Source organism: Aristolochia californica, unplaced genomic scaffold, assembly GCF_029961685.1.
Source record: "Aristolochia californica isolate CCGP_79_NKW_82.1479 unplaced genomic scaffold, dmAriCali1.0.hap1 SCAF_12, whole genome shotgun sequence".
NCBI classification, from domain to species: Eukaryota; Viridiplantae; Streptophyta; class Magnoliopsida; order Piperales; family Aristolochiaceae; genus Aristolochia; species Aristolochia californica.
In genome coordinates, this window is record NW_027181793.1 from 20,421,300 (window position 1) to 20,446,786 (window position 25,487).

General features: G+C 39.0%; 1 protein-coding gene across 1 annotated transcript in view; it reads left to right on the forward strand.

The window, feature by feature from the left end:
* The window catches only part of LOC137946142 (putative transferase At1g60990, chloroplastic), a 43,280-nt gene that overhangs the window by 16,720 nt on the left and 1,073 nt on the right, over positions 1-25,487 (forward strand). Inside the window, exons 4-9 of the mRNA XM_068792342.1 lie at positions 4,230-4,303; positions 12,434-12,499; positions 12,903-12,967; positions 13,573-13,660; positions 13,747-13,812; positions 17,879-18,044. Coding sequence (XP_068648443.1) covers positions 4,230-4,303; positions 12,434-12,499; positions 12,903-12,967; positions 13,573-13,660; positions 13,747-13,812; positions 17,879-18,044 — 525 coding nt within the window. The remainder of the gene's footprint in view (positions 1-4,229; positions 4,304-12,433; positions 12,500-12,902; positions 12,968-13,572; positions 13,661-13,746; positions 13,813-17,878; positions 18,045-25,487) is intronic.

Consider the following 25,487-nt stretch of genomic DNA (forward strand, 5'->3'; position numbering starts at 1 on the left):
TAGAAGAAATGCTGAAGCTTCTATTGATGGAGTCAAAGGAGTCCACAAAGGAAAGGACCAGAAATAGTTTGCATTTCTTGGAATATTCGAGGATTAGACAATGCTTGAAGAAGAACCTTGGAGACCCTTCAAGATGGGAAAGTAAACCTTGCTATTCTTTAGGAAACCAAATGTAAGCTCATGACCAATTCACTTGTTCAGGATATCTGGTACAAGCAGCATCCCCAATGGTTTGCGATCAATGCTCGTGGATTGGCTGGTGGTATTCTCATCATCATGGACGAGTCCGCTTTCTATCTTTTGGAATCAAAGTCTGGTGAACTTTCAATTGGGTTGAAGCTTCAGGGTACTGCACTGAAAAGCTCCTCCCGGTTTCCATGCACAACTTCTGCAACTTTATTGAGGCTCATTAGTTTGAAGAGATACCAACCTCTAGAAAAAAACTTTACTTGGAGCAATGTGCAGAACCCCCCAATTCTATCTCGGCTTGATCATTTTTTGGCCACTAATGAATGGCTTGAATTCTTTCCTGATGCTTCAAGAGAAATCCTAGGTCGAATATCGCGGATCATTGGTTGACCTTATTAGATATGAAGAGTAGTGGATGCGGCAGGAAACCATTTAGGTTTGGGAACATATGGCTAAATGTTAACAATTTTCAGCAAATGGTTGAAAGCTGGTGGAGAAGTTTGGATGTTCGTGGACTGATGGGGGGTATTCTTTTGCCTAAGTTGAAGCACCTCAAGGCAAAGCTGAAGTCATGGGCCGAAGAGTCCCATGCTGCCTACACCAACTGAAAAGAGTCCTTTCAATCTTCCGACTCCATCTCCGCTGATCTTGTTGGGCTGCTCCAGGGCCTCAAGATCTCTCGGGACCGATTCTCAGGTCTACTTATCATCAAAGGAGATGCCAAAGTTGTCATTGATTGGTGCACAAAGCTTTGCCTCCCTCCCCCAGCGACGCTGGGATGCCTTCCTTGATATCTGTAGCATCTCCTCTTCCCTTAATTGTTCTTGGGTTCACGCCTTTCGCCAATCACCTTGCGGACTCCCATGCTAAACGGGGATTCTCCCTCCAAAACCTTATTGTGGAGGGTGGCCCCATCGTATAGGTTGTATTTTCTTTTTACTCTTTTTTATAATATTCACACGTTCCATAACAAAAAGAGTCGCTTTGATCCTAAATTCACATTGTTGATTTAATTGATGAAGGTAGATTCCTGACCAACACTGAGTTCTCCTTTAGGGTTTCAACTACCGGTGAACTTCTGAATATCATTCATCAGGACCGTGTTTATTGGAAGTAGAGATCCAAATATAGGTGGTTTAGTGAAGATGATGACAACACAAGATTTTTCCACACCATTGCCTCGGCCATGTGCCAATCTAATCGGACCAACTCCTTTATTGCTAATGGGGAACTGATTTGAAATAGATCTGTGATTACTAACAATATTTTAAGAAATTTTTCAGAACTCCCAATGAATTGACAAATGGTGAAGGGAAGATGCTTTCATAAGGCAGGTAGCCTTACTTTGATCAATGCTTGTCTAAGTGGCATCCCTCCTTTTTCCTCTCCTTCTTTTACTGCTTAGCAAGTATAGCTGTGAAGATTGAAAAGACCATGAGAAACTTTCTTTGGTGTGGCTCCAGAACTCATTTCAAGCATCATCTTCTAAAATGGTCAGACATCTGCCATCACAAGAAGCAAGGAGGGTTGGGGATTAAACCAGTTAGAATCATGAATCAAGCTTTGCTGGCAAAATGGTGTTGGAAGTTTAATTGCTGCTGCAAATCCATTTGGAGGAACTTTGTCTCTGTGAAGATCAAGCTACGCGAAAACAAATGGTGGAAGGGATAGGGCAACATTGCTAGGCTCTCCCCACTCTAGCTTTACCTAGTTCAGCTGTTCTCAAAATCTCCTCTGTTCTCAGATTTCAGGTGGGTCATGGAACATTATTCGCTTCTGGCACGACATTTGGCTGGGTCAGCAAGCCTTGAAATATCAATTTCCCAGCCTCTTTTACCTCACCAGACATCCAGACTGCCTTAATGCCGACTCTATTCTTAATGGAGATTATAACAACATTTCCTGGGACCTGGGCTTTTGTAGAGGGCTAAATGGTGCTGAGGCTGAGGCTGCCCCTAGTCTGCTGCAATTGTTAAGCGACATCTACCTCAATTGGAACACAGCGGACCTCCCCATTTGGGTGTTGGAGTTGGACAGTGACTTCTCTGTTGCCTTTTGCTTCTGCTTCCTTTCTAATGGCTCAAGTGACAAGTCAGACTGCTCTTCTATCACTTCATCCCTTTCAGCACCTCACAAAATTAAGTTCTTCATTTGGAATGTGTTGATGGGTAGAACTCTTAGTGTTGACAATCTCCAGAAGAGAGGCACCTCCCCATCCCCAATCTTGCTTGGTTTTGTGGACTTTATGATGAGACTGGATTATTTGTTGACCCACATTTGCTTGGAAGATTTAGATGAGATTTCTCAACCTGTTTAGTTTTAGTTGTTGCTGCCCAGCCTTTTTGGCTGAGACCATTTCCTTGACCCTCAGCTTTCCTTTGCCCAAGCTTGGCAAGATCATGCTAAAAGCTTGCACTGCCTACATCCCTTGGTTAATTTGGACTGAGGTGTAATCAGAGGCAGTTTCAGTGGAAGTCCTCCCAGCTGGACTCAGTTGTCTACTGTGCTGTCAACAACATTACTTCCTGATCTGTTCACTTAAAGAATTCCTGATATTTGGGCCAGATTGCTGCTCTTTCCGTTTCCAAACACTCTCATCTTCAATAGTAGATGCCCCCTCGGAATTATATTAAATTTAATTTTGAAGGATGTTCCCATGGGAACCCCAGCCCTGCTGGCTTTAGTAGTGTTTTCTGCACCAGCAATGGATATCTCATCCTTTCCTTTGCTGGTCCTTTCGGAAATCTGCTGATTCCACATATGATGAGTTGTCTACGCTTGTCCAAGGACTGAGGATTTTCAGAGGCAGACTGCATGGTCATCTCATAGTTGAAGGGTACTCCCTCGTTGTCATCAATTGGTGCCGGAAACGTGTTTTTCCCTCTTGACGATTGTGACAAATTTTCTTTGAAGCTATGGACCTTGCTTTAGATGTATTGGATTCATGTTTTGAGATCAGCCAACTCATTTGCTGACTTCCTTGCCTGGGAGGGTCTACTTCCAAATCCTTGTTGTAAGACCTCCAGACCTCGCTTTGTAGCTATTTGGCCTTTGGGCCTTCTCAATGAAGTTGCACTCTCTTTTGAAAAAACAAAAGCAAAATCAATCCCCATCCTCCTTGTACCTTCCATTTGCCTAAGGAATAAAGGGTTTTTTGACCCCTGAAACTTATAGAGACTAGATATCGAGAGGTTGGAGATGAAAGGAAATAGAATTCGATTTCATGGATTTCACTTTTTGGGAAATATATTTTCCTGGAAAGATCACTGTTTCAGTAATTCACAATTAAGGAAACTATTATTTTTAACTATCTTTTCAGAAAGCTCTTTCAAAGGAAAGGTTCTTGAGCCATGACTTAAGGGATTTGTTTGCAATTTTTTTTAAATGGAAAAAAATTGCAAACAAATCCCTTGAGTTCCATCAAATTAGGAAAATACCCAAAAGTTCTAGATCGCCAGGGAAAGTTTCAGAAAAGTTGCAAGAAAATTTTCTATAAATAGTTGCTTTCCCATGGCTGATGAAACTGTTCAGTCTTTGATTCAAATCAAGTCTGAAAATTTTAAAAATTACGTCAATACTGTTGAAGGGTATGTCAGACTAAGGTAAAAGTGGAAAAAAAATGGATACAAAAGTTTTGAATTGAAAATTTAGAGAAGTCATTGGGGAGGGACTCTCAGGTTTAGCACCTGATAATTTTGAGATTTGTGTCATATGGACAATTCTACAGTAAATAATTTTATTTTATAGCAGTAAAACATTTCATAAACAAGTTGATTCTCATATCTCATCCTAGACGTATCTGAGCTAAACCTCATACTCAACCACGCATACTGTGATGAACTTTTACTCCTAATGTATCGTGTAATAGAATATCATGTTATTGATCGTATCACATGTCAGAATCTCCCAAATTGTTACTTGTATGTGTATTCTGCTCTAGCATAGTAGTATGACTTAAGAGTGTTTAGTACTTTGTCAACTGATGTTTCAATTCCTTCCCCATGCTCTTTCCTCTCTAAAAATTGTTACTTGGATAGCAGTTACTGGCGATGATAGAATTCAGTTTCTTCACAACCAAAGCACAGCAAATTTTGAAAGTCTCAATGAAGGACAGGTGAACCACTATGCTTCTCATTGTGTCTGATTTAATTTTCTGTTTTTGTAAAGCAGTGGCCTTTATATTAGATGGATTGAAGGAGAGAAGAGAGATAGGAAAAGTGAACAGCAAGAGTCTGCCATTGTTTGGGAGAAATCACATGTGGGTCAAACTTGACCGCGCTCTCATTTATTATATCACTTAAATGAAAAAGGAATACGAAGGACAAAAATGCCGTTCTCCCTAATTCATATATCTACCCATACTTAAAAAGTACAAAATAGTAAACCAAAGACCTGTTGTGACATGAATAAAATTTCAACATAATGAGTGAAAATTACAATAATACTCTTGAAGTGAAATGGCCAAACTACTTCTGGACAACACTTTTTGTTAAAATACAAGTTCAGGGGTATTTTGGTCATTTCTTAGATTTTCAATATTACATTTTTATCTTATTGTATGGCTATTAGATAAAGAATGTCTTATTTTATCTCTAGTTAAATTTTCATTCAATTTAGACATATATTTTAGGAGATATGTAATTTTGAGTATTGAGGGGCATTTTTGTCCTATTGTAAAATTTCACTTAAACCCTGATTATAAAGAAGCAGGAAAGGCCTTTCTGGCTCGAATTCCAAGGCAAAAAAGCTGCCTTTCTTCTAGAAATCCGTTTTCTCTTCTATTTTCTCCCTAAATCACCTATTTTTCATGTTATCAGAGTACTAACGCAAGTCTTGGGCAAGTTTCTTTGGATTTTGTGGATCTTCTCTCCATTTTTAGCATTCTCCTTGAAGGTTTTCCCACATTTCTAGACTGGTAGGGTAAAAGTTTCATTTTTCCCCTTTTTCTGCCTATCTTAGTCTATTGGCTAATGATTACTGCTTCTATTTGATTGAATGTTGGGATTTAGAAGTATTTAATGATTCCAATTTGAGGAAATTTCTCAAATCTTCTTGCATCATCAACATAATGCTTGTGTCATCATCCATATAGCCTACACCATCTTGATTTCTTGCAATTAGGTCATTCTTTCATTGATTTATGGTCTCAATTGCTGGAATTGATCACTATTGGTTCTAAATTGAATGAATTGGGTGCTGCATTGCCCTAATTGAATTCGGTGTGGGGCCCACTAGACTACGCAAATATTGAAATTTGGGGAAAGTGCTTCCCTTTGGTTAATTGATGCTCCAGTGTACTGAATTGTGGTGTTTGGTGATATTTAATGGCTGATTCCAGCACACGGGTTGCTGTCCAAAGGACTGTTGAGAGCTTAGATGTGAAATTCTCTCAGTCTATTCAGATAACTACGATCCGGTTGAATGGATCGAATTATGTAAACTGGTCTAGATCAGTTTTGATGTGTTTGAGGGCCAGAAGAATGACAAAATATATAAATGATGATCCCCCGGTACTTGTTACTGAAGATTGGGTGGCAGAAGATAATTTAGTAATGACCTGGTTGGTCAATAGTATGGAATCTAGATTTAGTGATCAAATTTTGAGTTGCAATATTGCTAAGGCAATGTGGACTACATTGGCTTCCATTTTGTCTCAAGAAAGTAATTTATCAAGGATCTATGAGTTTTATGTGAAGTTCTTTAATATGAAGCGTGGAGGTAGATCAGTGACAAATTATTTTACTGAGATGAGGGGAGTACTACTGGAGATTAGTATATTCCATCATTTTACCACGAATGTTGAAGACATCCGTAAGAAAGAAAATCAGATTCAAGTAGCCCGGTTTTTGGATGGTTTGGGGCATGAGTATGATGCTATTAGAGCCCAATTGTTTGGTTAATGAGGTTGTGACCACTCTTGAGCAAACTTTTAACAGAGTTCTTCGAGTTGAAGTTGCAGTTGTAAATAAGAATGTGTCAGGTGGAGCCCTCTCAGAAGCAGCCGTTCTTAACCTTCAATCTTCTACTGGTAAACCCGACGGTCAGTTTCATGGTGGTAATAATAGAGGTAAAGGTCGCTCTTACACAACCCGTGGTTGTGGCCGAAATGATCGGGGGGATCGAAAATGTGTTTATTGGGGTAGGACTAATCATATTTCTGAGAAATGCTGGGACAAATTTGGTAAACCTACTTGGGCCAATTCTATAGTCACAGATAAGGACGCCTCCTCGCACACTGGATCGTATGAGGAAATTAAGCCATTATTACAGCGACAGGGTCGACTGATTGCTTCATCTACTGCTTCTCAGACTACCGAAATTCCTTCTTCCTCAATGAGTGTCACGATGGCTAGTACAGGTATGAATGCACTAAATGTGTCTCATTCCCCCTCTTGGATCATTGATTCAGGAGCCTCTACACACATGTCAGGTATGCCCTCTCTATTTTAGTCCATTAATCCATCTCATTCATATTGTCGAGTTACTTTAGCTGATGGATCCACCTCTCCCATTTAGGGGGAGGGTATAGTTCGCACTACTCTTCAAATATCCTTTGATTCTGTTTTATTTGTACCAAAGTTTCCAGTTAATCTCTTGTCTGTGAGTCATATAACTAAATCCTTAAACTGTTCAGTAACCTTTTATCCTACTTCTTGTGTTTTCTAGGACTTGTAGACGAAGAGGACGATTGGTTCAGGACATGATAAGAGAGGGTTCTACATGCCGGATGATGTATCTATTTCTCGAGTTGTAGCTCTCACTACTATAGATTCTTCTTACTTGTGGCATCTGCGCTTAGGACATCCCTCACCAGCTAAGTTGCGTCAGTCTTTTCCTTCTCTACCAGCCGATATTTCATTTGATTGTGAATCTTGTCAGCTAGGAAAGCATCGTCGCTCCAGTTTCCCAGTTAGTTCTAGTCAAAGCACCAAGTTGTTTGAATTAGTCCACTCTGATGTATGGGGTCCATGTTGGGTTCCTAACCCATTTGGTTTTAAGTATTTTGTGTCGTTCATTGATGATTTCAGTAGAGTCACTTGGGTGTATCTCCTACGGGAGAAGTCCGAAGTATTTGATGTATTCCTCAATTTTTTTCAATGAAATAAAAAATCAATTTGGTGCATGTGTTAATGTACTCTGTACTGACAATGGTTTGGAATATCTTAACCATAAATTTTCAGTATTTTGTGATTCTCTTGGTATTACCCATCAAACATCCTGCCTTTATACACCACAACAAAATGGGGTGGCTGAACGTAAAAATAGACATCTCCTTGAGGTTACAAGGACACTATTATTGCATATGAATGTTCCTAAATCTTTTTGGGGAGATGCATTTTTAACTTCGTGCTACTTGGTTAATCGTCTGCCCTCAACTGCTTTGAGTGGTCAAGTTCCACTTCAGGTTTTAAAACCCAATTGTAAATTGATTGGTGTGGTTCATCGTATTTTTGGATGTACCTGTTTTGTTCATATGCTTGGAACTTCGGTCGATAAGTTGTCACCTCGGTCTGTCAAATGTGTTTTTTTGGGATATTCTCGTCAATAAAAAGGGTACAAATGTTATGATCCTATTCAACGGAAAACATATGTATCAGCCGATGTAACATTTTTTAAACATACTCCATATTTTTCATCATCTACTGAGCTTCCTATATCACCTCAATCTTCTTCAGACTGTCCTGTTCCTATTGCAGTTTTGGATGTACTAGCGTCATCGAGTTCTTCATTGCCTCTTCGTGTTTACAACCGTCGCTCTCGTACTCTTGTAGTGCCTCCAACAGTTACTTCTACAGAGCTCTCTTCTCATGATCCACCAACTTCCTCATTGCCTGCAGATCCTGTTGTCTCTGATTTGGACTTGCCTATTAGTCTACGAAAAAGTAAACGGTCTTGTACTTCTCATCCGATATCCAAATATGTGTCACTTGATTTTTTGTCCCCATCTTTCAAGTCCTTTGCTATGTCATTGTCTACTTCACATATACCTCGTTCAGTGCAGGAAGCCTTGTGCTCTCCAGAATGGAGACAAACTATGGATGATGAGATGAGTGCTTTGGTGTCTCGGGGAACATGAAATTTATGTGATCCACCTGCAGGAGCAGCTATTGTGAGGTGTCGTTGGGTTTATACTATCAAATATAATGCTGATGGCTCTATTGAACGATACAAAGCTTGGCTGGTAGCGAAAGGGTATACACAAACTTTTGGAGTTGATGTCTTTGAGACATTCTCTCCTGTGGCCCAACTTACTTCGGTATATATCTTAATATCTGTGGTTGTTAATAAGGGTTGGCCTCTCTTTCAACTCGATGTGAAGAATGCCTTTTTATATGGTGATCTACATGAGGAAGTGTATATGGAGCAACCTCCTGGGTAAGTTGCTCAAGGGAAGACAGAAAAGGTGTGTAACTTGCAGAAGGCTATTTATGGACTTAAACAGAGTCCACGGGCCTGGTTTGAAAAGTTTAGTAATGTGGTACTACAATTTGGGTTCTATAGGAGTTATTGTGATCATTCTATGTTCCTACTTAAAAGGAAGACTGGTATGGTGGTTTTGGTTGTCTATGTAGATGACATTGTGTTATCTGGTGATGATCTTGATGGTATTACAAAAGTTAAACAATATTTGGTCACACATTTTCAGGCAAAAGATTTGTGCTCTCTCAAGTACTTCCTTGGCATTGAAGTCCCTCGTAGCAAGCGAGGTATTGTTCTTTCTCAGAGAAAATATATATTGGATATGTTACAAGAGTATGGTTTATTAGGTGCTAAACCTATAGACACCCCCATGGAAGTTAATCATAATCTACATGACACCCAGGGTCCTACACTCAAGGATAAAACTCAATACCGACGATTAGTAGGTAAACTGATCTATGCTACAGTTACCAGGCCGGATATTTCATTTGCTGTGGGAATTGTGAGCCAATTCATGGAAAATCCTCAAAAAGTCCATTTAGAAGCTGCTCAGAGAATTTTGAAGTACTTGAAGGGTGCACCTGGAAAGGTCTTCTGTATACTCATAATGGGAAAATTGATGTACTTGGGTATTCTAATGCCGATTATGTTGGGTGTAAGATGGATAGACGTTCTACATCAAGCTACTATTCTTTTGTTGGAGGCAACTTGATAAGTTGGAAAAGTAAGAAACAAATAGTTGTGGCTAGGTCCAGTGCAATCGAGCAATGACTCATACAGTTAGTGAGCTTATGTGGATTAAGTCTGTACTTCTTGAGTTTGATTTTATGTTACCTAACCCTATGGTTATGAATTGTGATAACCAGGCAGGCATTTTTATTGCCATCAACCTTGTATTCCATGAGAGAACGAAACATATAGAGGTTGACTGCCACTTCATTAGAGATGCATTTATGCAGGGGAAGGTGGTAACTCCTTATGTAAAGTCTTTTACCATGCCTTTGGGGAGACATGTATCCTTTAGTGACAAACTGGGATTGTTTGATATCTACTCTCCAGCTTGAGGGGGAGTGTTAAAATACAAGTTCAGGGGTATTTTGGTCATTTCTTAGATTTTCAATATTACATTTTTCTCTTATAGTATGGCTATTAGATAGAGAATGTCTTATTTTATCTCTAGTTAAATTTTCATTCAATTTAGACGTGTATTTTAGGAGATAAGTAATTTTGAGTATTGAGGGGCATTTTTGTCCTATTGTAAAAAATCACTTAAACCCTGATTATAAAGAAGCATGAAGGGCCTTTCTGGCTCGGATTTCAAGGCAACAAAGTTGCCTCTTCTATTTTCTCCCCAAATCATTTATTTTTCACTTTTATCTATCCTCATCAACCTAGCAAACAACTTTACTTTGTTACAAAATACTTCAAACTCCTTTTTACCATGAGTGAAAAATCTCACAGTTGATTAGTAGATTGAACATAGTCACTAGGGGAGGCACTAAGCTGAGGTGGCTTGCAAGTGGCTTGGGCTTTGCTCTGCTCTGCTCGGGGTTTTCTTGAGCTCAAGCTGAACTCGAGCCAGGAGCCAGGCTCATTATCTATAACGAACCGAACCTTGAGCTACCCTGAGCTCAGCTTGGCTGACTCACAAGCTGGATTAATTTAGTTTTATAATGAAAATACTGTTACAAAAAATACCCTAGATTTCTTCGACCTTCCACTCAGCCCTAAATTTCTCCAGCTGTTCAGCAGTCCCTCCTACTGTTTTTGCCTCCCAGCTCCCAGCGTTCTTCGCAGCTGTCTGAGCGGCAGACTTGCCAACGGGTAAGCTCCTCTTCTTCCTGTTCTCTTCTTTATATCATTTTCTCCTTTTGCTTCAGGGTGATACTCAACTTAACGAGAGTTTTGCCTAATAGTAGAAAATGGGTTAAACGGTTCTCTTCTCCCCCTTTAGTTCTTCTTCTCTATTCAGTTTTTAGGAACAACTGAACCCAAACAAAAAAAAAAAAACAAGCTGAGATAATTTATCTGATGGATTTTGTTAACTGGTCCTCTTCACTGGTCAATGGATTGAATTTTTCCTTCTAGCTTTCGTCTCATTCTTCTTTGCTGGTTCAATTAGACAGATCAATGGATCAATAATTTCCTGATTTTTATTGATGATCTTTTCCCCTTTGGGCGTTCATCTCATTCTTCCCTATTGATTGGGTGTGTAGGTGTAGAGTAGCTATTTGTTTCTTCCCTACTTAGCTCGAATTTTTCTTGTTGTTTAATATACCTTTTCATTGGTCATATTTCATCTTGCTGTAATGTGATTTGTGGTCTCAAGTTGTTGTATTTCGTGAACTATTTCATCTTTCTCAATGCATTGAAGCAATGATAAAATGACTCCAATATGTTGTCATAATCTTTTTCAGTCTGCTTGTGTATTCTTTGAGTGACGATTTGCCCTTGAGCTCGAGTCAAGCCAAGCTTGAGCATGCCAAAAAATGCTTGAACCGAGTTTGTGTTCAGCTATTGTAATCATGGTCATATATGAGTGACCAGCTGCATAATAAAATGACTCCAGTGCGTTTTCATAATTTTTTTCATACTGCTTGTGGATTCTTTGAGTGACAATTTGCCCTTGAGCTCTAGCCAAGCCGAGCTTAGGCATGCAGTAAAATGCTTGAGCCGAGTTTGCTTTCAGCTATTGGCTCGAGACTGAGCTCAAGCTTCCAGAAGTCCGAGCTTGGTATGGCTTGATGCCACCCATATTAGTCATTGTCTTCCCACTTATAATAGTGTCTTTGATAACTCTAATTCAATATGTTTGGTCCTTTTGTAAAACACTAGGTTGTTAGCAATAAAATGGTTACCTGATTATCACATCCCATAACCATCAACTTTTCAATCTGAAACCCTGTCGAGAGTTAAAGAGTCATGGGGGCAATGTTGTAATGTACTTAAGTAAGTATTAAGTGTTTATTGTGTCAACTTAGGGTTATTTTAGTCTCACAACTTAAAACTCATCTTGTTTGTGTAAGTTTTTTAGGGCAATTTTGTCTTTATTGGTGTAATCTGTACTTAAGTAAGTAGGATTGATTTTGACAGTAAGTCTCTCGATTCTATGGAGTAGATGAAAGTTGTTTGACCCTAGATCTACATAGCTCTCCATGTTTTACATCTTCGATGACAGAGCTCCTGGTTGTTTGTTTGTGTCATTATCCTTGTGTAACAGGAGTGTAACAGGAGTAATGCGGTCTTTCTCTCTTGTAATCACTTAAGCTGTTTAGTAAAAGAAGTTAGGGGTCAACCCGACACCCTATCAAGACTGCTTTCTTTACGCAGTCATTCTCTCCCTTCTCTTCTTCTTCTCTTTCACTGTCTCTCTTAAATTCTTTGTTTTTCTTATTTTTCTGTAGTCATGGTGGTCACTTCAAACAGATTATAACAAGGATAGAGAACAAGGAAGAGTGACAACCTTGTCAATTGGAAGGCCAGTTTCTGCTTCCCTCTTCTGTCTCTTGTCGGGAATACTTCTGCTTCGGCTAGCGGTTCATCTTGAGTGCACACCCTGAGGTGGAAAACTCAAGGCCTCGTTTTCACTGAAGCTTGCCCAGGCTTCTATGTAATTCGATCTCTAATCACTTAAGTGAATATAAGAGGAGATTAGGGGTAAAGCTTGACCCCCTAACCAGAATGCTGTCTCTCTCTCTCTCTCTCTCTCTCTCTCTCCATCTGTTTGTCTCTTTACTTGTTTACTCACACTTTCTTCTCTTAAATCGACATTTTTACTGTTACGTTGAATACTGATAAAAACTTTCGAAATGTTTGTGTTAAGGGTTGTGATACTGTCTTCATTACTCCAACAGCTCGTACAATAGATCTTGCCCATGCATGGATTATGGTATGTCAAAACTCTCGCAAGCTCTCTTCCTCATTTAGTCATTCCTACCCATACTGCCACTTACAAATTCTAGCCTCAGTTAAATTGAGAACCCTCCTTTAATGGGTTACTCTATAGCAAAGCCATCTGGTCATTGATTTTTGTTTGATGTATATTAACCTTTTATGGTATTTTACTTTCACCATGCATCTCTGTCAGAAGGCTGGAATGTGGCAGTCAAGCTACATTTTTGAACTGTGGCATTCATTGTTGTTCCTGTAGAAAATATTTGTCATATTGAAGCTTTCTATGCAGTTTCACTCAAAGTTGTTTATTTGCTCAACCACTTTTATCTGTTTCTCAATAAAACCGGTTGATTGTGAATTGAGTCCTTGTTTAATGCTAATTACTGCTTCCTTCGCAGAAAAATTCTGTAGCATTGATTCTCTCGTCAATTACCTTCAGAAGCATAACTGAAATGCTTAATAAGTATGCTCCTGACATGATCTTCTTACTGATCATTTTGATAGTCCAGTAATGGATTGCATGAGTGCTATAGCCTTGTCATTTTTTTAATCGGTGGTTTTATGTGCAAAACCTTTCATTTTGGTGGCTACCACTAGGCGCCCTTTCATAACAGGTAAAATAGAAAAGAGAAACACTAATAGATGAGACAAATAGGTAGTGGTGAAGGACCAGAAAATCCCAGTGATGATGATAATGAAGATGATACTGTAAAGTGTGAAGTTTAGGGTTTGGTGAGAGAGAGTGGAAGAGAGAAAAGAGGAGAGAAAACAAGAGCGCTGGAAAGACTCTTCTTGGGGGTTGAGCTTGACCCCCAATCCTTTTATAATAATTTTGAGAATAAATTATAGAAATGCCCCTTATCACTTAAAAGCACTTAAACCCTTAAACTCCCTACATGCTCGTTCAAGTTACATGAAAATAGGATTAGCGAAAAACTAAACACATAGAATAAGACAATGTAGCTACTGGACATTACAATGTGTAAAATGATGATATTTCCCTTCAATGGATTTTTTAACAAATACTTAATGTTGAATTTATTATTTTATTGTTTTTTTCTGTTTCAGGTACATTTTCATGGCTGATAAGGTGGAAATTCATGATATCACTAAAGAGACTTGCCTTTTCAATCTCACTGGCCCTAGAAGTGACCAAGTAAAGCATTGTAGTATCTTCTAGTTTTGTTACTTTTGCTAGTTTACTTGTGGTCAACATCTATTTAATAATGTAATGTGCTGAAGGTATTGGAGGATCTGAACCTGGGAGATCTTGTGGGACAACCATATGGCACTCATCGACACTACAGTGTATGCTGCAACTTTATTTTTCTGGATACGCATTTTATGTTCGAAGTAGCCACTTGTGCCTTCTGCACTTTCTGAGAAAAAGCTTTAGATTTATTAGTATGTGACTATTGGGACCTTCAGAAATGAAATGTGGGAGTCACACATTCAAGTGCGTTGTAGTGATCTAGGCTGTCATGCCCAGGGATGGGATGGGCGTATCAGCAATCTGACACATATTTCTGACCTGCAAAAACCAGTGTCTGGGGTGATACAAAATAAGTATCAGGCAATATGCACCCTGTAAAGTCAGAAAGGAATTACAAGGTGAGACCCTTATATATTTTGACATATGGGAGTAGAAGACATGTTCAGAGCTGTAAAATATGGGGCTTTACTGTCTCTACTAGTTTTGGATACCACTGCACTTTCTGCTCTAGTTAGTCTCTTATAAGCTATTTTTCAAAGTTGGGACATTATCGTCTACTAACATTTGTGCTTGTAGGGCCTCATATTTATGCCCTAACCCATCCAAAAACCTGGCAACTTGTATTTGAGATTCCTTTTCTCATAATTTCACAGAATCTGTAGTAAAGGTGTGAAGTACTACTATCTCCTGCAGTACTACATGCATCTCAGTATATTTTGTAACAGTCTTGTCACCCCTGTTCATACCGAAAAACTTTACATACAACTCATAAACCCTGGACAAGTTGTTTCCTGATAAAAAATAGATTCAAGGGTCTTCCACGTATTTGTCGTAGTATAACAACTGAGAACTTGATTCCTAACATGGAGCTACATAGAATTCAACATCCAGGTCTGAACCAGGTGATCCTTTGCTTCCCGATCTTTGGTTATGGGATTAAGAGGATCTTCTCTTATATTCTTAGCTTTTCTCTTTGCAATAAATTTTTTTTGACTACTGGAGACCAATTCAGATACTTTGCCCCATTAAACTTCACAGAAGTAATCTGGACATAATCCATGGTTTCTGTAGACTCAGTGTTTCTAGTAGGACCAATTACCTCTTCAGAATCAGCCTTAATAATCCCTACTTACAGCCACAATAAAAGCAACGGTACCATGCTAAAGAACACCCCACAACACTAGAGATAACCACTTCCCAAACTCAACAAAAGGTGTGCATAAATACATGTGAGCACCACTTAAAAAAAAAACTGAATTAGGGTTTACACATGACCCTTTTTGATACCCAATCAATCTCTTATCTCAACAATTGCAGGAATTGAGAATGAAAGAATAACAATTAAGACACCAGGAATTCCTGCACAAGCAAACCTGTGTCCCTGGCTAGGTGACTTAAGCAGTGATTCTTTAGGTAGTACTTCAAAGCTTCATAAAATCCTTATAGGATCACCGCAACACATAATAACTGTTTTAGATAGCAGCACAAGCCATTAACTCTTAGTTTAAGATACAAAGAAGGATAAAAATCTGACCTTTGAACTCAATCAGAAGGAGGTAATTGAAAAAAATCCTGTCTTGAATGAATACGCATCCTTTACGAGAAGAGGGATTCGACTTTAGCTTGGAATCTATGGATTGAATCGTTCTGATACCATGTAAAGATTGAACATAGAAGATAAATTGGAGAGAAAACAATGAAAATAGAGAGAAAGGAGAAGAAGAAGGCTGACCTACAGCCTGCTGGATGGGGAAAAAGTCGACTCCCTTCAGTCTTTTATTTCTCACTTAAGTGGTTTTACAAAAAGTCTAAAAAGCCTCTCTCTTAAGGGTTTAAATACAAGTACGTAAAACACCTTTTTAAAGTTACTAAATTTACACGATAACCGCATCTCTTTGAACACTCTAATCTAGACCCTTTTTCCTAATAAATTACAGATCTATTATCCACATGAGGAATTACTATAATACCCCTGACTCTTAACATTTTTTAACCCTGTCACGCCTCTCAGCCCCATCCCATCCCACAACGGGGTTGATTTTCAATCTAGTCCCTACCTTGCATCATATAGTGGTTTATAGATAAAATTACATCAGAAGTTTAAAATAAATAAATTAAAACATATGCAAATTAAAACATTTAAGGGCATAATATTCTAAAATCTTGTGGGGCAAGGATGTAAAAACTTGTCCCCATCCCAAAACTGCATGAGGTTTTGGATTTCAACTTGTCCCCACCTTGCGGGATCAAATGGCAACCCCATCCCTTCATTTAGTAAGGTGGGGCTGGTTCCTTGTGAAACCTCCTCCACCACCATCTTTAATATTGAAATTGCAGAAGGATTTTTGTAATTAATTATTTATCTTTCCATAAAAAAACAATTATTTTGTGTTATACAATTTCTAAATCCCTGTATTCTTGTCTCTTGCTCTTGCATGAGTATCTTATGTATTCCTTCACATATGTGTTAGTGGGAATGGTCCCATTGAGTGTTGACAAAGATCTTATGGTTAGTAGGTAGGCGACGTCTTAACTTCGACTAATTATTTTTGGATGGACCTGGACTCAAATTTTACTTGGTATCGGAGTAAGTCATCTACCTTATTGGGCCCAATTTGTGTGCCCCATTTAGTTTGTACCTCGTTTCTATTGTTCACATCTTAGATATATGGAGTATTAGTGAGAATAATTCCACAGGGTTGATATCAAGAAAAGTCATATGGTTATTAGTTGGAAGAAAAGAACCTCCGAACTTTGATTAGTCACTTTGGAGTACAGCTAGACCCAAACTTTAACATGGTATAAGAGTATGACAATTGCATTGTTGGGCACAGTTTGTGCCCTATTTAGTCTGTAACCCATTTTTGTTGTCCATGTCCTAGGCCCATTGTCCATTTGTGTAAACCTGAAAGCGAGGGGAGTGGGAATGTTCTACATAGATATGTCATAAGGAAGATCCTATGGTAATTAGTTGGAAAAAGGCTTCAGCTAGTCATTTTGAGATAGAGCTGGATCCAACTTTTACAGAATGGAGTTATGGTCTTGAGTGCTTCTAACATCTTTTTGAATGATAAGGAATTTTTTAAGGAAAGAGAAAAGGTAGAAAGCTGACACGAGAGGGGGCTTTCTATAGTATCTTCAGCCACATCCAAATATAACTCATTCATGTAAAAAAGAGAAAGAGGTCTGACCTGAATATGGATACATAATGTTTCAGGAGTAAGATGGCAAGTTCTAGCTGTAGCTTTATATGTACCAAAAGTAATAGCTAGTGGAGTTGGAGAAATCATGGAACTACTGAGTGTCATTATATTATGTAAAACATGTAATCACAGATGAAAACATAGAAGACAATATTTAGCTAACTTTGCTAAATTAAACTTTTTGAAAATGGTTTGGATTGGTACAAGCATGTGGGATGGAATAATTACAAGGTGTACCATATGTTCTTGTATATTGTAGTACACCCAACATGACATATTAATCTGTAGGAGAACTGTTTAGCTATGAGGGATTCCTATTATACCATTTAATAAGAATTACAATCTCTTATTATCTTGAACCTTGCAGAATCACAGCTTCGGATTTAGAATACTAGAGAAGATAGAAGTAAGAAGAAGGTATTAGGGCTGTGAGAGAAGTTGTCACACAAAAAGAAGCAGCATTTTGGAGGTTTGATCAACCTCCAGCTCTCCTATTTATATTCTATTAAGTGAAAAATTGCATCAAGCTCAAAAAGACCCCTCTCTCTCCATTGCATAAAATCATATAATTCTAGGAAATAAAGATAAACAGCTGGACAGAAACAATCTATAATAAGCCAAAGAGAGAGAGAGATAGATACATAGATAGATAGGTATATATATATATATATATATATATAGAGAGAGAGAGAGAGAGAGAGAGAGAGAGAGAGAGAGAGTGAGAGAGTGAGCATAATGGCTAGTCTTTCCATGAATGAAGATACAGACCCATTACACTGTATAACAATATTACAATGCACATGCAGTGGTAGAAAAAGTCTCTTATTGAAATGTGACAGCATGTAAATGGCACAATTTTGGGTGATTAAAAATAATTATCTGAATTATGCCCTTTTTTCATATTTGATATTTTTTAGTTAGTTCTTGTGCAAAATATGCTCTCTTGATCTATGAGCAGGTGAATGGGATGCCAGTAACTGTGGGTGTTGGCACCATGCTCTCTGTTGAAGGTTATTCCTTGTTAGTTTCACCTCCTGCTGCTGATTCAGTCTGGAAAAGTCTCCTTAACCTTGGTGCTATCCCTATGGGGACAAGTGCATGGGAGAGATTAAGAGTTCTTCAAGGTAATTATGTTTCATTTATTTTGCTCTCTTGTTACTTGTTGGGTGTTCTGTTTTCCTTGAAAGTCAGAATTGTATTCAGCTTGATATGCATCAGTGCTTTGGTTAATAAAATCATGATTTAGCATTGCAAGTATATGCATCTTGCATATATTTGTAGTAAGTCTTGCAAAATCTGCTTAGTTTGAACCTTCAAATTTAATTAAGTTAGTGCTTTATGTTAAGCACCTAGCCAATACTACCCAAAAGACCGGCTTGTAAGGAGCGGAAGACATAGGTACTTAACCCCAAGACCATAACAGTACCCCGCCCTTCCCCGAGCCGACGACCGCGGAGGCTACCACAACAGAGCAACCGGAGCCGGGTCGAACCCGGGTCAGTCCAGGCGCGTGACCACCCGCATCCGCCTTGGGGGGGCCGGGATTCGAAGTCGGGACGCAGCGCTAGCTCTGATACCAAATGTTAAGCACCTAGCCAATACTACCCAAAAGACCGGCCTGTAAGGAGCGGAATACATAGGTACTTAACCCCAAGACCATAACACTTTAGCACTAGCATGACATTCAGTTGTACAAAAGTGGATTGTCCAATTTTGAATTGTAAAAAAGAGGAAATGTCCTGTGGGTCTACACTTTGCATTGGGTTTTGCTTGTTTGAACACTAAAATCTGGGCAAACACTATTCCATATTGGTGGTACTGTTTTGGAGCATCATTGGGCCTTCATAACCTTCGAGAGACCAAAGAGCAATGTTATGCCAACATTCACTGGTTTGAGCATTAGTTAAAGAAATTATGGCTGAATGCAATTATGGATAGTTGGGATCAGAGTAACAGCTCCAGAACAATGTTCCGCACTTGTCAATTTTTAAAACTACTTATGGTTGTTGTCATTAGGATGATGATGCACAAAATAGCACCAGCTTTCATCAGTACACAACTTAATCAAAGAATTCATGATCAAGTGCAATATGGTTTTGGAGAACCATTTTTTATTAAATAGTTTATCAGGTTCAACAGTACCATTTTGGATCCTATTATGATCCTCCAGGGCCTAACTTGGGTATGGGTTAGGTTGTGCCAACCTAGTCTGAGATAAGTGTTAAGATTGAGCTTGGTTGCATTCCAAAATGACTAGCCCCTTAGGAGGCCTATTGCTCAAACCTTATAAACTAAGGATTTTTCTTCACATTTATCTATGTGGACTACACTGACGGGGTACAAATTCAACTGGGTACAAACCAAGCCTAGCATGCAGACTTCTGGCTTTTGGATCATGTTAAGATTGAGACCGGTTCCTTCCCAAAATGACTAGCCACTTAGTAGGCCTATTTCTCAACCTTATAAACTAACAACTTTTCATAACACTTATCTATGTGGGACTATTCCCACTGACAATCAGTTTAAGGATTTAGTTTTTCATGTTCCATAAGCTCTAGAGCATTTGACATACTAGCTATGTGCCTAATATGTGGTATTAAAGCAAGCACTAGATCTCATGTTTGACTCCTGGAAAAAACGACCTAAGTCTACTCAATGTCAAAGTGATAATCATCATAAAGGTTAAAAGGTCTTTTTTTTTTGTAAAGAGCACGGTTTATAAAAAATCCAAAAGACAGAAAATACATCAAGGGGAAGTCCCTTAGAATGAGGGATTGGAGGGCTCTCATTGACTAATGAGTCATCAAGCCTATTAGCACATCTAGGTACATGAGACCAAGAAACAACAATGTTAGAAGCAAGGTTTTAGATCTCATGGAAGAACATCTGGTGGTGCCAAGGAGGTCTTTTCTTTCATAAACACCAGCATATGACATTACCTGAGTCATCTTCAACATGCAGCGTATCATGGAAGTGGCTATGAAAATAATGAAGACCATAATGCATCCTTTGGATCTCACAGCAGTAGAATCAGTAATACCCAGGGGGCCAGCATAGGAAGCTAAGACATGACCATTCGAGTCATGAAAAACTCCACTAGAGCCAGCATAGGATTGTTGTGGGAAGAGCAGTCAAAATCTAACTTGAATGTGTCCACCTCAGGAGGCATCCAAGTAACTTCAGTCCTCGGCTGCTTGCTCCCACCAAGAGAAACAACCTCCTGCCAACCAAAGCGATGGGAGCCTTCTCTAACCTCTTCAAACTCCTGTAAGGTACAAAGCCAAGCAATTGCCCAACTGCCCAAGAAGTTTGGGCAATGGTTGAACACTCTCTGATTATGTTCCAGCCAAATTCCCCAAGAAATGAAAGTGAGCATGCCTTCATCATGATCATTCCATGCAAGGCTGAGGGGAGAAACGTGGCAATGAGGACTAAATCATTGAATATTGCAGGCAAACGGAAGTGGAACCCCAAGAGGCCGAGGAAATAATTCCAAGTGCAGCATGAATATCGACAGTCAAGGATGAGGTGGTCAATGCTCTTGTCAACTAAGCCATAGAGGGGGACAAGGAGCTAGGCAATTCACATGTAGTGAGGTTATATCTGTGTAGGCTCTTCCCATGGAGGACACTCCAAATAAAGAACTTTAAGTTTAGGCGGTCCACTGAGGGCACAAGCAATAGCAGTATGCGAGGTGGTTTCCAAACCTGAACCAGGCTTTGAATAACAGGATGCCATAATATAATCACCTTCAGGTTCCAGACACCAGATTAGTTGTTAGAAAATCTATTGAAGGGCAATAACATTGTTTTGCACTTACTATAAAATCCAGCAGCTACACTATTTTGTTCTGTGTTTAGTTTTATCTCTAGTTCAATTTTCATGAATTTGAACAAGTATGTAATGAGATATAAGGGTTTAATTGTTTTTAAGTGAGAAGGGATTGTTTTTAAGTGAGAAGGGCCATTTCTGTGATTTTTATTTCAGAACTCTATAAATGACCTAGGGGTCGACCTCGACCCCTAAGTAGAGTTTTTCTAGCACTTTGAATTTTCTCTCTCTCCCTCTCTCTCTCTCTCTCTTTCCCTCTCTCTCTCTCAAACCCTAAAGTTTACTCTTTTACAAGGTATCAGAGTAGTAGATCTTGGTTGGAGCCCTTCATCCTTCTCCAGTTCCTTTCATTGAAGCCTGCAACTTCATAGAAAGGGGATCTTTTGAAATCTACCTTGATTGGTTAGTAAAAATCTGAACTTTTGCCTTCTTCTCCTGCCATAACCCTAGGTTTGATGGTTCCTGCAGCCGTTGAGAAATTATGAATCTATTTACTGCCCCATGAAGGTTTACTAAGTGAAATATCACTCTTTTTGCACTATGCGACCCCAATATTGGCTCCCTTGCATGCATCATCCTGGGCTCTACTTGTATCAGCCCTAATTTGTTGGATGTTTTCATGGCTTATGCAAATCTAAGTGCATTGAACTGGACTTATGCCCTAAAGGAGAGTTCTTTATTGGAACTTCTTCCTTTTTTCTCGCTGCGCAGCCCATTATTAGATTTTAATTGCCTATGACATCATTGGGTTGGATGAAGTCAGCCCTAAAAAATCGAGAAGTTTGTGGAATTTCAGAAAATTACCTACAACAGCTAGCGAATTACATATTAGGGCAGATTGATACTCCCAATTAGTAAAAACACTATGTTTTTGAGAAGTGGGCCCACATCACTTGCGCACTATTGTTGTTTGTGCTGATTTTGAGCTATCTAGGGTTCATATTTGCAGCATACATAGCAGATTCTGGTGAGGTTTTTACCCCGTCGAGGAACTCTAAGACTTTAGGAGGAAAGGATACTATTATGATTACTTCCAAGAGACTGAATGGCCAAAACTATCTGAGTTGGTCACGATCTGTCTCTTTGAAGGACGACTGGGAAGCCGAGGATAGTCAGGTTATGACTTGGCTAATTAATAGTATGGATTCCGATGTAAGGGATCAAGTTATGAATTGTGATACAACTAAGAAGATGTGGAAATCCTTAGAGTCTGTTTATGCTCAAGAAAGCAACTTGTCACAAGTTTTTGAATTATATGCGAGGATGTTTAGCCTCAAGAGAGGTTAGAGCTGTCACTGCATATTATAGTCAGCTGGTTGGTACATTACAGAAGATAGGTGTTTACCATTCCATTACTATGAATGAAAGGAAAACAAGAAAACGGAATTTAGGTGCACATTGCCAAATTTTTGGATGGTGTAAGACCAAAATTTGACTCTATTAGGGCACAATTATTGGTCTCAAAAGACGTTCAATCATAATCCACAGCTTATAACAAAGTATTGCACGCAGAGATTACTATTGTAGCCCTGAGAAATAAAGATGTGACCAACATCTCTGTATCAACACTGAATTCTCAAGGTTCCTCAAAACTATCTAGGGGCAGAACTGGGAGCACTAGAGGCAGAGAAAGAGATAATCAAGGAGAGGAAAGGGCAGAGAGTGATGCTAGGCCGAAAAGAAAAATGTGCTCATTGTAGCCGTACAAAGCATTTTTCCGACAACTGTTTGGAAAAGTTTGGCAAATCCACTTGGTCCAATTCCCTCGTTCATGAGGGAACTGATGTGTCTACTGAGCCTATTGTGCATGTTGTATCAGACACATATGATGAAATGCAATAGCTGATTCAGCGCATGGCGCAACTGAATGTTGCCTCCTCTTTAGCATCTATGACTCAATCATCCATTCCTACAACCACACTGGCCAATGTAAGTATGTTTGCCCTCCATGTGTGTCCATCCTCCACCTGGGTTCTTGACTCAGGAGCTACTGCTTGCATGTCAGGTATGTCCACTTTGTTTTCTAATTTGAAAGAATTAACTACTATTAAACAAGTCATGTTGGCTGATGGATCCATTTCTCTAGTACAAGGAATGGGTACATTAGTTCCATCTACCATTTTGTTACCTTAGTCTATTCTATTTGTTCCTAAATTCCCTCTCAATTTGTTGTCAGTAAGTTAACTTACCAAATCAATGAATTGCTCCGTAACTTTTTATCCGTCGCATTGTTTTCAGAATCTTACGATGAGGAGGATGATTGGTTCCACATATGAAAGAGGTAGATTATACTATGTGGAGAACCATTCACCAGATATTTCACAGGCATTGCACTCTACGGTCTCTCCTCTATGGTGGCATATACGGTTAGGTCATCCTTCTCCTACAAAGTTGATTCGGCTCTTTCCTACATTTCCTTCTGATGTGTTCAAATTTTTTCATAATGAAATAAAAAATCAATTTGATATTTTTATTCGTGTACTTCGCACTGATAATGGTCTTGAGTTTATGAATTACAAGTTTGACTTATTCTGTCAAGATCGTAGTAATATACACAAGTTGTTGTGTGTTCTTACGCCATAGTAAAATGGTGTTGGTGAACGTAAAAGTCATCATTTGTTAGAAGTGGCTTGTACCATACTTTTCCATATGAATGTTCTGAAGTTGTATTGGTTGATGCTGTCCTCATTGCTTGTTTTCTCATCAACCAAATACCTTCCTCAGTTATCGATGGTAAAACTCTTATACAGGTGCTAATGCCATTGGTCAACTTAATTCCCGTCTCGTCGTGTGTTTAGGTGCGTATGTTTTGCACATGTTTTTGGTACCTCTAGGGACAACTTGTCCCCCTCCAGCTATCAAATGCATTTTTTTGGGATACTCGTGCACACAAAAAGGATATAAGTGTTACTGTCCCTTTACTAAGAAAACATTTATCTCTATAGAGGTGACATTTTTTTGAGGGATACTACTTTCATTTCTATGTCATCCATAGATGTTTCTCCACCCATTTCTATTCTTGAGGTTGTTGCCCCCACTCCTGTTGAAGAGATTCCTACTCCAATTCTTGATGCTACTGCAGAGAAGCTACTATAGGTATATCACATATGGAAAGTGACTCAAGATAAGATTGCTCCCTTTATCACATCGGACCAACAATCATCTTTATCTACTGATCTTGAGGTAAGAGATCTACACCTGCCCATCGTCTCTTAGAAAGGCGTTAGAAAAGGTACTCGTTATCCTTTGTCTCACTTTGTGTTGTTTGATTTTCTTTCTGACCAGTACAAATAGTTTGTTGTTCTTGTCCTCCTGTACCATTCCTTTGTCTATACAAATTGCACTTTCTTCTCCACAGTGGAAGACAGCTATGGATGTTGAGATGGGGGCATTACAGGATAGGGGCACTACAGGATAGGGGCACTTGGCAATTGTGTGACCTACCTGCTGGTGCTACAGTTGTGGGTTGTAGATGGGTATATATTGTGAAGTATAACCTGGAGGGATCTGTTGAATGGTAGTGGGCTCGATTGGTAGCCAAGGGCTAAACATATACATATGGGATAGATGTGTTTGAGACCTTTTCTCCTGTTGCCTGTCTCTTTTTATTTTTTGGATCTTGATGTCTTTTGCGGTCAACTAGGGATGGCTGTTATATCAGCTTAATATTAGAAATGATTCTTTATATGGTGACTTGGCTGAGACTGATCAACACAACCTCCTCTCTGCTACTGCTTTCTCTCTTCTCCCTTCAATTTCTCCTCTCTTCTGTTTTGTTTTCTCTTAATACTACATATTTATCATGTGAAGTTGGGTCTAAGGCCTATCCCAAAATGACTAGTCATATTAGGAAACCTCTTTCCCAACTAATAAACTCAACATATTTGTTCTCACTAATCCATGTGGGACTATTCCTTTAACACTCCCACTCATGTGTAGGCCCTCTGGGCTCTTACATGTGGATAATTTGGGTGGAGGCCCACATACGAGTACCTGCTCTGATACCATGTGAAGTTGGGTCCAAGGCCTATCCCAAAATGACTAGCCATCTTAGGAAATCTCTTTCCCAACTAATAAACTCGACATATTTATTCTCACTAATCCATGTGGGACTATTCCTTTAACATATCAGAACCAGTTTTACTCCATGAACAGAACATGAAGAGAAAAAAGCTTCCTTTTGATGTGCCTATTTCCTTTTTCTTCCCAGGTTGAAAGACCTAATTGGACCAAAAAGGTCATCTTGAAGTAGTTGATAAACGGGCATAGAAATTGACATCCCTACTAGCAACAACATTTTGCACATATAGATGCTTATTCTGCCAGTTGGAATGAACTGTTGGACCAAGCCCAATTGAAAAAGAAAGGGTCATTTGAGTGCCAATCTAACATATAAACAACATAACATGAACTGAAAACTATTATTAGAACTTTAGATGCTGTTACTATACAACCAAGGCTTATAGGTGATCTGCCCAGCCAAAAGAGTGTGAGCCAACCAATTTTAACCAGAGGGGCAAATCAGGTCTTATAGCACTGCTTGGTTAATGTTGATTTGAGGGTATTAAGAAAATCTTAACATTACTGTCTGTATGAGATTCAGTATATCTGTCCTCCTTTTACAATTTGATTTGAATTGTTTTACTGGTGTGACTCATATTTGATATGGTAAAATTTTGGACGATATGCTATTGTAGATGGTTTTAGATGGTGCTAAATTTGGATTATGTTTGAAA